The 17,571-nt window shown below is 42.3% G+C and overlaps 1 protein-coding gene across 1 annotated transcript; it reads left to right on the top strand.

The window, feature by feature from the left end:
* Positions 1 to 263: 263 nt before the first annotated feature.
* On the top strand, positions 264 to 16,165 carry dcj15 (DnaJ homolog subfamily C member 15). The gene is given in 6 exon segments (NM_001140811.1): positions 264 to 402; positions 1,293 to 1,344; positions 12,870 to 12,943; positions 13,610 to 13,689; positions 14,058 to 14,128; positions 15,673 to 16,165. Coding segments are annotated over 6 exon segments (456 nt in total). The 5' UTR covers positions 264 to 294; the 3' UTR covers positions 15,744 to 16,165.
* Positions 16,166 to 17,571: the final 1,406 nt, after the last annotated feature.

Raw genomic sequence — 17,571 nt, 5'->3', positions numbered from 1 at the left:
AAAACTTTTTCAAAATCAATGTTAGACAAGAATACAAATCCCTTGGAGCAAATAGAAAATGTATTAGGCTACTGCCATCTATGCGAATTATCCCACTATGTAGCCTATATATGTTATAACATTTAATTCGTTTGTTTTTATGTGGTTCGTTGATTTATTTACATTTTCCAGATTTCCACAATATTGTGCAAGGTGGATCACCCGTTCGTTCTGTATTACGAAATGTTTTTTCAATTGACACTGGTTGTCCGCTCAGACGCTCCATAGTTGTGTCCTTCAAGTGATAGCGGCAGTATGGCAAATGCTGGTAGCAGGGTATCTATTGAAGGAGAAACTATGCGATATGCTGAATACAATTCTCAATCTAAAATCAGGAGTGAAACAGAAATCGACAAAAGACTTGTAAGTATATACGTTATTTTGTTGTTTGAATTTTTGGTGGATAACAAGCGCTGGTTATTTCACAGGCCTGCAGCTAAGATAGCTAGCTAGCTAATGCCAGAACCTTCTATTTACTAGCAATTAGCTGGTGGATAGTTACAGTACTAGCAACAGAAAGCAGATGTTGGTTGCCCATTACAGATGTCAATGGGACCAAGGTTGTGTCATCATGGTAATGAATCTAGCAATCGCCAGTAACATGAATGTCATATAACATGCTGTGATGTAATCAGTCGGCTGAGTGACTCAGGCTTGCAATGAAAACTGCGTTGATTCTTTTTTTCTTTTGACTGGTGGAAAAAGTACCCAATTGTCAGTACCCAATTGACTCAAGTAAAAGTCACCCAGTAAAGTACTACTTGAGTAAAAGTCTAAAAGTATACATAAGTATCAAAAGTAAAAGTAGAAATCATTTCAAATTCCTTATATTAAGCAAACCAGTCGGCACCATTTAATTTTTTTAAATTGTGTTTACGGATAGCTAAGTGCACACTCAGACAATTTCCAAACGAAGCTTGTGTGTTTAGTTTGTCCGCCAGATCAGAGGGAGTAGGGATGACTAGGGATGTTCTCTTGAAGTGCGTGAATTTAACAATTTTCCAGTCCTGCTAAGCATTAAAAAGATTTGTAGTGAATACTTTTGTGTGTCAGGCATAATCTATGGAGTAAAAAGTACATGATTTTCTTTAGGAATATAGTAAAGTAAAAGTATAAGTTGTCAAAAATATAAGTAGTAAAGTACAGATGCCCCCAAAAAACTACTTAAGTAGATCTTGAAAATATTTTTACTTAAGTATTTTACACCACTGTTGACTCTGGATTGTTGTATTGATGTTTTTCTGTATCTTCAGGGTGGTACTCTGATAGCGGTTGGCCTTGGTGTTGCTGCTGCAGGCTTTGCAGGTAAGAAATGGTAAACATAATATACACCTTGCTACAGTTTGTATGCCAGATAATGTGATATAACCAACGATTTTTGGTGTTAATTACAAGTTTGCCCATACAAACCGCTGCCATAAATTCTTTAACTAACCTGGTATTGGCGATACTCACTTCGTTCTCGACCGGCTCTATTCGATCTTATGTAGATAATTTGAAATTGTGTTTTTTACATTGGATAAAAGTAGAGACTCATAACTAGAAAATGGTATATCATACACTACAGTTGAGGAACAGTGGGAAAGTAATTCTGCTTTGAAAGTTGATAAACTTGTAACCACATTTTTGAGAAAATGGCCGTTGAATGTTTGGTACACCTACTGGAGAGTTCTTTGTCTACACCCATTTATCAGTGTTCACACCCTCTTAAGCCTTAGCCCTACCCATCTCTTTAAGGAAATACATGTGTTAAACAGTGTGTATGGTAGTGTACTAAACAGCCAAATATTTCAAGACTAAAGTCTTGTTAATACTACGTCTATCGACATGTCTGTAGACAGTTGTCGCAGTGACATCATGAACATTCTATAGTCATCCAACATCAAACTTGTCTATTACAATTGGCCCAGCGTCGTCCGGGTTAGGGAGGGTTTGGCCGGCAGGGATATCCTTGTCTCATCTAGCGACTCCTGTGGCGGGCCGGGCGCAGTGCACGCTGACCAGGTCGCTAGGTGTACGGTGTTTCCTCCGACACATTGGTGCGGCTGGCTTCCGGGTTGGATGTGCGTTGTGTCAAGAAGCAATGTGGCTTGGTTGGGTTGTGTTTCGGAGGACGCATGGCTCTCGACCTTCGCCTCTCCCGAGTCCGTATGGGAGTGGCAGCGATGAGACAAGACACTAACTGCTACCAATTGGATACCACGAAATTGGAGAGAAAAAGGGGTAAAAAAAGACTTGTCTATTAAAAAAGACGCGCTGCATGACATCAGCAGCCTGGTGGTCCAAAATAGCATCACTGCTGTAACACACCAATAAACCCATCCGTTAAAAAATGAATGTAGTATATGTCAGTCTAACAAATCAGGCAACTAAAGGCAACTTCGTAAACAATGTTTTTGTTCATTTCTAGCTTGTTAGCTAACATTAAGTTAGCTGGCTAGCCAGTTCAAATAATGCCAATTTCAGAGCTGAAACATCTTAACTTTATCTTATTTACAAGTTAATGATGAGCTAATTACAGATAATAGTTTACTGTTGTGAGTGTGACGAATTAAAAGCAGGGCATTCTACCGGAGAATTTTAGAACTTGGACACTGTCTCGTTGGCCTAACGTTACATCCTAATTTGACTTTGGTGCAGGTCATGTTGTTCTTCACATTACCATCTCTGGTAAACAGATTATTTCAAATAAAATCAACGTTTATTTGTCACATGCACAGGATACAGAAGGTGTAAACGGTATAGTGAAATGGTTACTTGCATAGGAGCTAGCTAACATTAGGCTATAACTAGCAAAGCAAATGGCTTTCTGAGATTCAAATACAGTTGAATTCGGAAGTTTACATACACCTTAGCCAAATACATTTAAACTCAGTTTCACTTTTCCTGACATTTAATCCTAGTAAAAATTCCCTGTTTTAGGTCAGTTAGGATCACCGCTTTATTTTAAGAATGTGAAATGTCAATAATAGTAGAGAAGGATTTATTTCAGCTTTTATTTCTTTCATCACATTCCCAGTGGGTCAGAAGTTTACATGCACTCAATTAGTATTTGGTAGTATTGACTTTAAATTGTTTAACTTGGGTCAACATTTTGGGTAGCCTTCCACAAGCTTCCCACAATAAGTTGGGTGAATTTGGCCCATTCCTGCTGACAGAGCTGGTATAACTGAGTCAGGTTTGTAAGCCTCCTTGCTCTTACACACTTTTTCAGTTCTGCCCACAAATTTTCTATAGGGTTGAGGTCAGGGCTTTGTGATGGCCACTCCAATACCTTGACTTTGTTGTCCGTAAGCCATTTTGCCACAACTTTGGAAGTATGCTTGGGGTCATTGTCCATTTGGAAGAACCGTTTGCGACCAAGCTTTAACTTCCTGACTGATGTCTTGAGATATTGCTTCAATATATCCACATAATTTTCCTCCCTCATGATGCCATCTATTTTGTGACGTGCACCAGTCCCACCTGCAGCAAAGCACCCCCACAACATGATGCTGCCACCCTTGTGCTTCACAGTTGGGATGGTGTTCTTCGGCTTGCAAGCCCTTTTTCCTCCAAACATAACGATGGTCATTATGGCCAAACAGTTCTATTTTTGTTTTATCAGACCAGAGGACATTTCTCCAAAAAGTACGAGCTTTATCCCCATGTGCAGTTGCAAACCGTAGTCTGGCTTTTTTTAATGGTGGCGTTGGAGCAGTGGCTTCTTCCTTGCCGAGCGGCCTTTCAGATTTATGTCGATATAGGGCTCGTTTTACTGTGGATATAGATACTTTTGAACCTGTTTCCTCCATCATCTTCACAAGGTCCTTTGCTGCTGTTCTGGGATTAATTTGCACTTTTCGCACCCAAGTATGTTAATCTCTAGGAGACAGAACGCGTCTCCTTCCTGAGAGGTTTGACGGCTGCGTGGTCCCATGGTGTTTATACTTGCGTACTTTTGTTTGTACAGATGAATGTGGTCGTTCAGGCGTTTGGAAATTGCTCCCAAGGATGAACCAGACTTGTGGAGGTCTACAATTGTTTTGAGGTCTTGGCTGATTTCTTTACATTTTTCCATGATGTCAAGCAAAGAGGCACTGAGTTTGAAGGTAGGCCTTGAAATACATCCACAGGTACACCTCCAATTGACTCAAATGATGTCAATTAGGCTATCAGAAGCTTCTAAAGCCATGACATTTTCTAGAATTTTCCAAGCTGTTTAAAGGCACAGGTAACTTAGTGTATGTAAACTCCTGATGCACTGGAATTGTGATACAGATTATTTCACTTAATTCACTGTCTGTAAACAATTGTTGGAAAAATTACTTGTCATGCACAAAATAGATGTCCTAACCGACTTGCCAAAATTACAGTTTGTTAACAAGAAATTTGTAGAGTGGTTGAAAAACAAGTTTTAATGACTCCAACCTAAGTGTATGTAAACTTCCGACTTCAACTGTAATATTACTACACAGATCATACACGTGAAGTTAGCTAGCTAACAGTATGCTTTAACTTGCAATGAAAACAACTTTGACAAAATTAGAAATGTATAATATCAGAAAATGTAGCTAGCTAGAGTCTCTTACCTGTATACATGGATGAACACTTCTGTCACAGATGCCATGGTTGCCCTTAGTTTGAAGATGTAATCCGGAGACAGGTGTTTTATGCAACAGCCTTCTGTGTGTTCACATTGACTCCCTCCTCGTATTTGTAATCAAATACCAGAATTTTCTTAATCTCCTTAGCGATCATACTCTGCGATCATACTCTGCGATCATACTCCGAGCATTCCACTGATTTTTAGAACTCGGTCAACTTCTTCCGTGACAACAACACTTGATCACCATTTCATACGACTGTCTGGTTCAATGAAAATGTTTTTACCTAAGTCAGGGATTTCCTCATTGTCTGATTCATTTTCAGAGTCAGAGATAGTCAGCATGGCACGATTGTCATCCAGAACAGTGGTTCTCATCCAGGTCCTGGGGATCCAAAGGGGTGCACATTTTTGTTTTTGCCCTAGCACCACACACCTGTTTCAAATCATCAAAGCCTTTTGATGAGTCGATAATTTGAATCAGCTGTGTAGTGCTACATAAAAAAAACAAAAATGTGCAGCCCTTTGGGTCCCCAGGACCAGGATTGAGAACCAGTGCTCTAGAAATTGGAGCGCATTAGCAACACCTTTGCAGTTCTTCGTGATATCTTTCAAAAAAGCTGCATTAGAAAGACTTACCAACACATTCTGACCAGCTCATGTTATAGACAGAAGCATGCTACATGGCAGACCAATCCAAACTCCTCTCTCGGCATGTCCACCCCATCAATAACCTCAGCAAATTATGGCTAGCGGGGAGGTCATAATTTAACAATTTTATTCGCTTGTACAGATGGCATACAACTTTTTGTTGTTAAGGCTCGTGAAAGTTCACATGTTCCAGAAGCCATTTCTACCCCAAAAATGCATTTCGATTTTTTAAAAATGCTTACGTTCAAATGTCTCGCCTGTGAAGTAGTGACGTGCAACATATGCCTAGTTTCCTGAAACAAGTCACAAATGTCAGTGTACAGTTACAGGTGGTAAATCCATGTTTTGTACTGCAAGAGACAGTTCGTCACCATCTTAGCTGCACACATCTAGCATTTCACAGCATTTTGCAGGAACTAATTGTTTCTATGCAACACTATGCATATGAGGCCATTATCAGCATTGGTACAAGAATGAGGCAAGAGGCATATCTCACTTGATACAAAACATGGATTTACTATCTTTCTGAGTTTTCTCTGGTGTTTGTAGAACCACCTGCAACTATACACATGTATAAGATAAGTTTCTCCAGAATCAAGATTGAAGAGAGTACCGCCAATACCAGGTTAGTTGAAGAATTTATTGCAGCGGTTTGTATGGACAAACCTCTAACGTCCAGTAATGGACACCCAAAATCTTTGTACGCCAGATAATGTGATATAACCAATCACACATCCATGTTATTTAGAAAGTTAGATGTCTTACAAAACAGTATATTATGATCTTCCTGTCATTCTGTACAGTGATAATGGTGCTATCGGGTTGCAGGGCGCACTATGCCATTATCAGCATTGGTACAAGAATGTCAGTCAGCACAGCCGTTTTGTATAGTGGTTAATAGTAAGGCAGTGTGTGGTCTGCCAGTTGCCACAGAGTTCGGGTAATGTGAGGTCAGTGATAGTTGTTGTGGCGGCTTTGAGGAACAGCACAGTCTAATTATCCTCTCAATGTAAATGGAAAGGCCAGCAGCAGGCCATCCGTGCACGTGCGTGTGTGCGGTCCCTCCACAGTTGATGGACTTTCAGCTTTGTAGTTTTAGGAAAACAGAACTTCCAGGCAGCCTGGAGGTGGAGTAGTGGATTTACACCACCCACTCAGAACATGTCAGTCATCAGGTTATAAATAATGCCCTGATTACTCCCTGAGCTTAGCAGCATGGCTCTCATACATGACTGAGTGGTTTTGTGTTTTTCTCTTGGAAACCAGCTCCTCCAGAGGGGTTTCTGCTAGCTTCTTGTGTGTGTGGACTTTATAAACAGAGAATGTTTGGCAGGGTCTAGATGCTGACTGGCTCTATGTGGGTTTGGAGAGTGACTGCAGCTTACCAACACAAACACTGACCCAGTACACACTGACGATACACACACACACTCCGATACATGTTATACATAGACGACCAGTAGAGGTCGATCGATTAATCGGAATGGGCGATTAATTAGGGCCGATTTCAAGTTTTCATAACAATCGGAAATCGGTATTTTTGGACGCCGATTTTAATTGTTTTATTTTTTATTTAGTTATTTTAATTTTTTTAGACCTTTTATTTAACTAGGCAAGTCAGTTAAGAACACATTCTTATTTTCAATGACGGCCTAGGAACGGTGGGTTAAGTGCCTTGTTCAGGGGCAGAACGACAGATTTTTACCTTGTCAGCTCAGGAATTCAATCTTGCAACCTTACGGTTAACTAGTCCAACGCTCTAACCACCTGCTTTACATTGCACTCCACGAGGTTACGCGAATGCAGTAAGAAGCTAAGTTGCTAGCATTAAACTTATCTTATAAAAAACAATCAATCAATCATAATCACTAGTTAACTACACATGGTTGATGATATTACTAGTTTATCTAGCCTATCCTGCGTTGCATATAATCACTTAGGTACACGTTGCTCCAACCATAAACATCAATGCCTTTCTTAAAATCAATACACAAGTATATACACTGCTCAAAAAAATTAAGGGAACACTAAAATAACATCCTAGATCTGAATGAAATAATCTTATTAAATACTTTTTTCTTTACATAGTTGAATGTGCTGACAACAAAATCACACAAAAATAATCAATGGTAATCCAATTTATCAACCCATGGAGGTCTGGATTTGGAGTCACACTCAAAATTAAAGTGGAAAACCACACTACAGGCTGATCCAACTTTGATGTAATGTCCTTAACCTGTTATGGCTAGGGGGCAGTATTTTCACGGACGGATAAAAACGTATCGGATTTAATCTGATTAGTACTCCTGCCCAGAAACTAGAATATGCATATAATTATTAGCTTTGGATAGAAAACACTCCAAAGTTTCTAAAACTGTTTGAATGGTGTCTGTGAGTATAACAGAACTCATTTGGCAGGCCAAAACCTGAGAAGATTCTGTACAGGAAGTACCCTGTCTGACCATTTCTTGGCCTTGTTGATTATCTCTATCAATTACAGGGGATCTCTGCTCTTACGTGACACTTTCTACGGCTCACATGGTCTCTCAGAAGGCGGCAAAATGCTGAATCGTGGCTTTGCAGGCTCTGGCTGAAAAAAAGTAGCGCGTTTGGATAGTGGCTGGTTACAGTACTGTGAGACTCAGGCTCGTGCCCGCGTCGACCGAAAGCTTTGTTTTCTTTCCTCTGTTTAGCTAAATGGAGATTCCCGGTCGGAATATTATCGCTTTTTTACGAGAAAAATGGCATAAAAATGGATTTTAAACAGCGGTTGACATGCTTCGAAGTACGGTAATGGAGTATTTAGAAATCTTTTGTCACGAATTGTGCCATGCTCGCGACCCTGATTTATCATTTCGGATAGTGTCTTGGAACGCACGAACAAAACGCCGCAATTTGGATATAACGATGGATTATTTTGGACCAAACCAACATTTGTTATTGAAGTAGAAGTCCTGGGAGTGCATTCTGACGAAGACAACAAAGGTAATGAAACTTTTGTAATAGTAAATCGGAGTTTGATCAGGGCTGAACTTGGTCGGTGTCTAAATGGCTAGCCGTGATGGCTGGGCTATCTACTGAGAATATTGCAAAATGTGCTTTCACCGAAAAGCTATTTTAAAATCGGACATATCGAGTGCATAGAGGAGTTCTGTATCTATAATTCTTAAAATAATTTATGTTTTTTGTGAACGTTTATCGTGAGTAATTTAGTAAATTCACCGGATGTTTGCGGGGGGTATGCTAGTTCTGAACGTCACATGCTAATGTAAAAAAGCTGGTTTTTGATATAAATATGAACTTGATTGAACAAAACATGCATGCATTGTATAACATAATGTCCTAGGGTTGTCATCTGATGAAGATCATCAAAGGTTAGTGCGCATTTAGCTGTGGTTTTGTTTTTTGTGACATTATATACTAGCTTGAAAAATGGGTGTCTGATTATTTCTGGCTGGGTACTCTGCTGACATAATCTAATGTTTTGCTTTCGTTGTAAAGCCTTTTTGGAATCGGACAGTGTGGTTAGATTAACGAGATTCTTGTCTTTAAAATGCTGTAAAATAGTCATATGTTTGAAAAATTGAAGTTTTTCGGATTTTAGAGGAATTTGTATTTCGCTATCATTGGATATTGGAGCAGGTGTTCCGCTAGCGGAACGTCTAGATGTAAGAGGTTAAAACAAGTCAAAATGAGGCTCAGTAGTGTGTGTGTGGTCTCCACGAGCCTGTATGACCTCCCTACAACGCCTGGGCATGCTCCTGATGAGGTGGCGGATGGTCTCCTGAGGGATCTCCTCCCAGACCTGGACTAAAGCATCCGCCAACTACTGGACAGTCTGTGGAGCAACGTGGCGTTGATGGTTGGAGCGAGACATGATGTCCCAGATGTGCTCAATTGGATTCAGGTCTGGGGAACGGGTGGGCCAGTCCATAGCATCAATGCCTTCCTCTTGCAGGAACTGCTGACACACTCCAGCCACATGAGGTCTAGCATTGTCTTGCATTAGGAGGAACCCAGGGCCAACCGCACCAGCATATGGTCTCACAAGGGGTCTGAGGATCTCATCTCGGTACCTAATGGCAGTCAGGCTACCTCTGGCGAGCACATGGAGGGCTGTGCGGCCCCCCAAAGAAATGCCACCCCACACCATGACTGACCCACCGCCAAACCGGTCATGCTGGAGGATGTTGCAGGCAGCAGAACGTTCTCCACGGTGTCTCCAGACTCCGTCACGTCTGTCACGTGCTCAGTGTGAACCTGCTTTCATCTGTGAAGAGCACAGGGCGCCAGTGGCGAATTTGCCAATCTTGGTGTTCTCTCGCAAATGCCAAATGTCCTGCACGGTGTTGGGCTGTAAGCACAACCCCCACCTGTGGATGTCGGGCCCTCATACCACCCTCATGGACTCTGTTTCTGACCGTTTGAGCAGACACATGCACATTTGTGGCCTGCTGGAGGTCATTTTGCAGGGCTCTGGCTGTGCTCCTCCTCGCACAAAAGCCGAGGTAGCGGTCCTGCTGCTGGGTTGTTGCCCTCCTACGGCCTCCTCCACGTCTCCTGATGTACTGGCCTGTCTCCTGGTAGTGCCTCCATGCTCTGGACACTACGCTGACAGACACAGCAAACCTTCTTGCCACAGCTCGCATTGATGTGCCATCCTGGATGAGCTGCACTACCTGAGCCACTTGTGCGGGTTGTAGACTCCGTCTCATGCTACCACTAGAGTGAAAGCACCGCCAGCATTCAAAAGTGACCAAAACATCAGCCAGGAAGCATAGGAACTGAGAAGTGGTCTGTGGTCACCACCTGCAGAACCACTCCTTTATTGGGGGTGTCTTGCTAATTGGCTATAATTTCCACCTGTTGTCTATTCCATTTGCACAACAGCATGTGAAATTTATTGTCAATCAGTGTTGCTTCCTAAGTGGACAGTTTGATTTCACAGAAGTGTGATTGACTTGGAGTTACATTGTGTTGTTTAAGTGTTCCCTTTTTTTTGAGCAGTGTATATTTAAACCTGCATATTTAGCTAAAAGAAATCCAGGTTAGCAGGCAATATTAACCAGGTGAAATTGTGTCATTTTGCGTTCATTGCACGCAGTCAGTGTATATGCAACAGTTTGGGTCGCCTGGCTCGTTGCGAACTAACTTGCCAGAATTTTATGTAATTATGACATAACATTGAAGATTGTGCAATGTAACAGGAATAACGTTTTGTTTTCGAGATGATAGTTTCCGGATTCGACCATATTAATTACCTAAGGCTCGTATTTCTGTGTGTTATTATGTTATAATTAAGTCTATGATTTGATAGAGCAGTCTGACTGAGCGATGGTAGGCAGCAGCAGGCTCGTAAGCATTCATTCAAAATAGCACTTTCGTGCGTTTTGCCAGCAGCTCTTCGCAATGCTTCAAGCATTGCGCTGTTTATGACTTCAAGCCTGTCAACTCCCGAGATTAGGCTGGTGTAACCGATGTGAAATGGCTCGCTAGTTAGCGGGGTGCGCGCTAATAGCGTTTCAAACGCCACTCACTCTGAGACTTGGACTAGTTGTTTCCCCTTCCTCTACGTGGGTAACGCTGCTTCGAGGGTGGCTGTTGTCGATGTGTTCCTGGTTTGAGCCCAGATAGGAGCGAAGAGAGGGACGGAAGCTATACTGTTACACTGGCAAGACTAAAGTGCCTATAAGAACATCCAATAGTCAAAGGTATATGAAATACAAATCGTATAGAGAGAAATAGTCCTATAATTCCTATAATATCTACAACCTAAAACATCTTACCTGGGAATATTGAAGACTCATGTTAAAAGGAACCACCAGCTTTCATATGTTCTGAGCAAGGAACTTAAACGTTAGCTTTTTTACATATTGCACTTTTAGTTTCTTCTCCAACACTTTGTTTTTGCATTATTTAAACCAAATTGAACATGTTTCATTATTTATTTGAGTCCTCCAATAATCGGTATCGGTATCGGCGTTGAAAAATCATAATCGGTTGACCTCTAGCGACCAGTCCTTATAGCGTTTAGGCGTACCCTTATCCTACTCATCCTCTGTTCCTCTGGTGATGTAGAGGTTAACCCAGGCCCTGTAGCCCCCAGGCGCTATCATTTGTTGACTTCTGTAACTGTAAAAGCCTTGGTTTCATGCCTGTTAACATCAGAAGCCGTCTTCCTAAGTTTGTTTTCTTCCTAAGTTTGCCTGTTGTCCAGACCAGTCTCTATGGGGGTGCCACAGGGTTCTATTCTCTAGCCGACTCTTTTCTCTGTATACATCAATGATGTCGCTCTTGCTGCTGGTGATTCTCTGATCCACCTCTACGCAGACGACACCATTCTGTATACTGCTGGCCCTTCTTTGGACACTGTGTTAACTAACCTCCAGACGAGTTTCAATGCCATACAACACTCCTTCCGTGGCCTCCAACTGCTCTTAAATGCAAGTAAAATTAAATGCATACTCTTCAACCGATCGCTGCCCACGCCCGCCCGCCCGCCCGTCTAGCATCACTATTCTGGATGGTTCTGACTTTGAATATGTAGACAACTACAAATACCTAGGTGTCTGGTTAGACTGTAAACTCTCCTTCCAGACTCATATTAAACATCTCCAATCAAAATTAAATCTAGAATCGGCTTCCCATTTCACAACAAATTATCATTTCACTCATGCTGCCAAACATACCCTCGTAAAACTGACTATCCTACCGATCCTTGACTTCGGCGATGTCATTTACAAAATAGCCTCCAACACTCTACTCAGACTACATCCAATTTGCAATGACAGTGCCATCCGTTTTGTCAACAAAGCACCATATACTACCCACCACTGCGACCTGTATGTTCTCATTGGCTGGCCCTCGCTTCATATTCGTCTCCAAACCCACTGACTCCAGGTTATCTTCAAGTCTTTGCTATGTAAAGCCCCGCCTTATCTCAGCTCACTGGTCACCATAGCAGCACCCACCCGTAGCACGTGCTCCAGCAGGTATATTTCACTGGTCATCCTCAACGCCAACTCCTCCTTTGGCTACCTTTCCTTCCAGTTCTCTGCTGCCAATGACAGGAACGAATAGCAATAATCACTAAAGCTGGAGTCTTATATTTCCCTCACTAACTTTAAGCATCAGCTGTCAGAGCAGCTTACTGATCATTGCACCTATACACAACCCATCTGTAAATAGCCAATCAAACTACCTCATCCCCATATTGTTATTTATTTTTTTGCTCCTTTGCACCCCAGTATCTCTACTTGCACATTCATCTTCTGCACATCTATCACTCCAGTGTTTTAATTGCTAAATTGTAATTATTTCACCACTATGGCCTATTTATTGCCTTACCTCCCTAATCTTACTACATTTGCACACACTGTATATACATTTTTGTATTGTGTTATTGACTGTACGTTTGTTTATTCCATGTGTAACTCTGTTTTGTTGTGTCGCACTGCTTTGCTTTATCTTGGCCAGGTCGCAGTTGTAAATAAAGGTGAAATTAAAAACATAAATACAGGACAAGAACATAACTGTGGTGACCAGTGGAAAGGGGTCTGTGTGTGTAGGAAAATAAATAAGTACTGTGTTTCAGGTCGTTATGCCTTCCAGTTGTGGAAGCCTCTAGGACAAGTCCTGTCACAGACTGCTAAGAAGATGCCCACCTCTGTAAGTAACCCACTAACTTGGTTATGTGGTTCATCACAATCCTAAGAGGAGATGAAAACGTGTCTAACCATGTAGACCTATGTTTTTTTTGGGCAACTTCTAATGAACTCCAACTGATTGTTAGTATGTCTTGGTACACTGTATTCTGAAACTATGCATGATCAACGATGACACCCACTGCTTTTGCCAAAACTCTCCCACCACCCTACAGACGCATATTTGCAAATCTGGGGGATTCATGTATTGCCCCATCAGATAGTCACCAAGCACCAATGTTTGTGGTGTAGTACTTATTCCACTCACTGTCTGTAGGGTGGGTAGTTGGTGGACTGACTCATGGTCTTCAGTTCCCCCTGCTGCACCTGAGTTATGGCTCCACAGACCAAAGGCTCCACATCAGGTTCCCAGACAGGGTGATGCACCCACTGCCCTCTTTCACCACTGTGTGTGTGTGTGAATAAAGCAGTGTGTGACGTGAGATGGATGAGTGATCAGACCTCACACTGTGCGTGTGTCTGGCAGTTTCTCCCAGTGTGTACTGTGAGGCAGTGCTTGACCGAAGGGAGTTAATGAACCCTATGTACCACAGAATGCACTTCCACCCTTCTTACTCAATTTCTAGGTGTGTGTGTGTACTTTCAGTACTAACATCTCTTCTCTCTCCAGGCCTTCTCATCACACTACTATAAAGGAGGGTTTGACCAGAAGATGACTAAGCGAGAAGCCAGCCTCATACTTGGTATCAGGTAAGACTGGCGGAAGTATGTATGTGTGTGTGTGTGTGTGTGTCATGCTCGCCTGTTTGTGCGGGTGTGTACCCAATGTTTTATTTCAGTCTGTGTTCATGCTAAGGATGTGTTTGATTTCTGTGTCTTTGATGGGTTTATATTAGTCATCGCTCTTCCTTGTTTAGTTACATTTCACACTGTCAATCACATTAGGGAGAAGAGAACACCTGAATAGTTTAGTGGTCAGAAGAACTCGATGTTCTTACTGCAACTTGTGAATGTGATTTGACCACTAGATGGTGCTGTAATCCTGTGCTAAATCTGTGTAGCTCTATGTTGTTCATTCTTCTAATCCCAATCCTGTATCTCTTCCCCCCCCCCCATAGCCCGACCAGCACCAAGTCCAAGGTGAGAGATGCCCACCGGAGGATCATGGTCCTCAACCACCCAGATAAAGGTCAGTTGGCAGTTTAATCCCAATTTACTGGACATGAGAAAAAACAGATTGGAGACAACTGAGTGAATTATACAGTGATGATCTCCTATTACTGGTTCTTGTGTGAACAGCATATCACCTGTCTTTATTGAACCCATATACAAGGTGTTTTTTCCAGCGTCAGGCTTGTGCACTCGCCCCAACTGTCCTCTATCAAGGTTAATGGCCTCCCTTGGTCTCCCTCTCCTGAGAGGTGTGTACACACACACACATAAAGTCACACACATACACAGCAGCTAGTTTTACACACTCATCCACACTGTGTTTTTCCCTCTCCTGAGAGGAATACACACACACGCACACACACACAGTGTGCAGTTTTTACTCAGTGTGAAATGAGAAATGGCCTGTGGGATTCCTCTCTGACTGGGCGATAAGGGCTGAGGTGACAGCGAGGAGTTAGAGAGAAGGCAGGAGAGGGACAAAGAATAAATAGGGGATGAAATATGGGGCTACAAACTCAATAGGGTCACCTGTAAGAACATCCATCAATTCTGTCATCCTTGGATATGGCTTTTTGTGTTCTGTTTCAGGAGGCAGCACAGTATCTATTATAGTTAATTTTCATGTGTTTGGTTACTGGGACATCGATGGAGAAGAGAGGGTAATAACCCACAGCTTGTCAGGTGGGTCTGGGCAGGAAAGAGTGGACCGATTCCTGGTCAGAGTAATGGATTGGAATGATTGGCTAATTACCTCTCATTATTTCCTGTATTTAAGCCAATAAGTTCCAGTGAGCAAGATGATGAGATTTCAGAAAGGGAATCAGACTGCTCTCTATTTCTGCCTCTCTAGGCCTCTAGCCCTGTTTTTAGTATCTTTCCTTCCCTGTGAGTGTGCTGAAGGCCGTGCCGTGCCGGCTCTGTGTTTGTCAGTGACTGATTAGCAGACTAGTTGAGGCCTTCGTCAGGCCCTGCTCTCTGTCACTGCAAACAGTAACACTCTCATTTATTACCCTAAACACACACACACAGTACTGCTTCTGCTGACACAAAACACACCACCTGGGGGGGGTAGTGTCACACAGCAGACTACTACTCCCAGGATGCTGTACTCATTGACCCTGTGAGCTGAGCAGACCACTCTGCCTCAGGACACAGATATATCTCTATATGTTTTCAGAGCAGCGTGGTGGGGGTAGGAGACGAGGAGAGGAAGTCACTTTAGACTATTAGTATGCGACCCAACCTCAGTTTGTGCTAGCTCAGCATACACCCATTTCCTGTGCTCCATAGTGATTAGTGTTCCACCGGGTGTTAAAGCACTATATAAGGTGATTGGGTGTGACTGAGACTACTGAAGTCCTCTACTTCTGACAGTAGATGTCACCGAGGTTTTTTTATGTCTGGGGAAACGGCTTGCATGCCATGTGTAGACTGTGTTATATTGTTCTCACCTGGAATGGATAGAGGGGTGAGAGATGGAATGGGGGGGAACAAAGGGAGGAAAAAAGAGGATGAAACAGACGAGCATTGATGAGAAGCGGATGTGTGTTCTCTCTCCAGGTGGATCTCCTTACATGGCCGCCAAGATCAACGAGGCCAAGGACCTACTGGATAAAGACCAACGCCGCTGATTAAAAACTACAGCCCCCATCACCCCTCTGACCTCCTGGACTACAGTATACTACAGATCTATTTATTCCAGCCCTAAGACATTACCATCCTCAGAGACTATTCTGAAACCTTTCCTGAACAAGGATATCTTTCAAGTTGAAGGTCACCTGTAGTTATACAGAAGTCAACATGTCTACTGTAGTCTGTTGTAAATACACTGTACCATAAGATACAAGATAATAATATTCCATAGAATAACAAATTAAAACATTTCTGTTACCTTTTTATTCCTCTGTGTGGTAAAGACATTTATGGCCACTGTGAGATTAAGTCTATGAATTGACAACACACTGTGACAGACACCAAGCCTAGCTGAGCAGTGTGTGAATAACGCGGTTAGTCATTTATCAAAGTTTGCTGAATAAAGCATTTTCTGTAATGGTAATCAATGACTCATTATTGTGATTCTGTGATTAGTCCCTTTCCTCTGCGCTGAGATGCCATTGTAGTAAATTACTAACAGTGCTGCAGCATCTGCAGGTGCTGATGAGAGAGGGAACATTGGGTAAGAGCTGTTTTTGAAGCTCCAGCAGTGAGCTGTGACACTTTACTTTTTAAGTGAGCCATTTCACCAGCAGCCTGCAGTAGTTTTTTCCACATGTCTAAGAGGAAGGCTAGACAGCCATGTAATCTGCACCATGTTGCACATGCCTTTATTCCAGCATGCTTTAGCTAGACATCATTAAAATACACTTCATTCTGGTAGAATGCAGTTCCCAAATGATGTTCTAGTGAACCATGTCAGTCTCTGTTGGAAAGCTATTGATTATCATGTAGAGCAGGGATGGGCAACTTTTATGGCGGTGGCGCCACAAAAAAAAACTACCTCGTATTTTTGTTGGTCCGTGGGCCTACAAAACGGGTCCGCCAGTTACCCATCCCTGATGTAGAGGGTAAGTGTGTCAGGTGTGTGGTAGTGTATGCACTGTTCGTGTGTTGCTGTAGTACATGTAGTAGAGTTAAAATGGTTATTCCATCAAACTTCAAATTATTAGAATAGTACACAACGCAGAACAGAACAACCAGGTGGCCAAAGCCCGCGAACAAGAATATTCCAATTTCAGACAGAAGGGGAGAGTCAGATGCTATGTTCGCCAGGAACTTTACTTTTGGTCTCTATTTTTAATTGTTGCGCTACTGGTGCTGCCTGTTGATGTTAGGTGGGCAGCTACAGTAGCTGAATGATAACATCTTCGGGTTTTGTTTCATTAAATGTATTTTATTTAATCTGGGTGCTTACGTCACCTACTAACACCCTGGTACTACCCGTAGCTCCCGTTCTCATCAGTCCGAGAAAACACAGAAAGTTGTGTTGCAGATTACTCATTTGTAGAAGTCCATAACGTGAAATAAATAAAACATCTCAAAGGTTAATGCTGTAGATATTGTTATACGGGAGTGTGAGACTATTGAAACACGTAACTTTCAGAGTTTTATTGTTGTTAGTAATATAGTTTACAGAGTGCTAAAAGTGTTGCTAGCTAGCATGCCTTTCTGTGATGCAGACGGTTAGCTGAGCTGCTGACTGGTGATGGTGTTGTATTATGGGAGATGTAGTTTTGGCCCTCCTAAGGTCTGAATGGGATAAAGGCGATTTCACGTTGTAACTTGTTTGTGTTGCAGTGTTTTTGTACATGAGTTGTTGTATTTTGGTACTGTCAACACTGAAAGCACCTAGCAGTGTATTGGGGATGTGAGACAGGATATGTGTTTTACCTTTCTTCATGCTCCTGTGTAGAACAACTTGTCAGATGGTGCATTGGAGACTGATGTGTTCCTGTCCTGTCT

Source organism: Salmo salar, chromosome ssa21 (genome assembly GCF_905237065.1).
Source record: "Salmo salar chromosome ssa21, Ssal_v3.1, whole genome shotgun sequence".
Lineage (NCBI taxonomy): Eukaryota > Metazoa > Chordata > Actinopteri > Salmoniformes > Salmonidae > Salmo > Salmo salar.
This window is presented reverse-complemented; position numbering and strand designations above follow the sequence as displayed.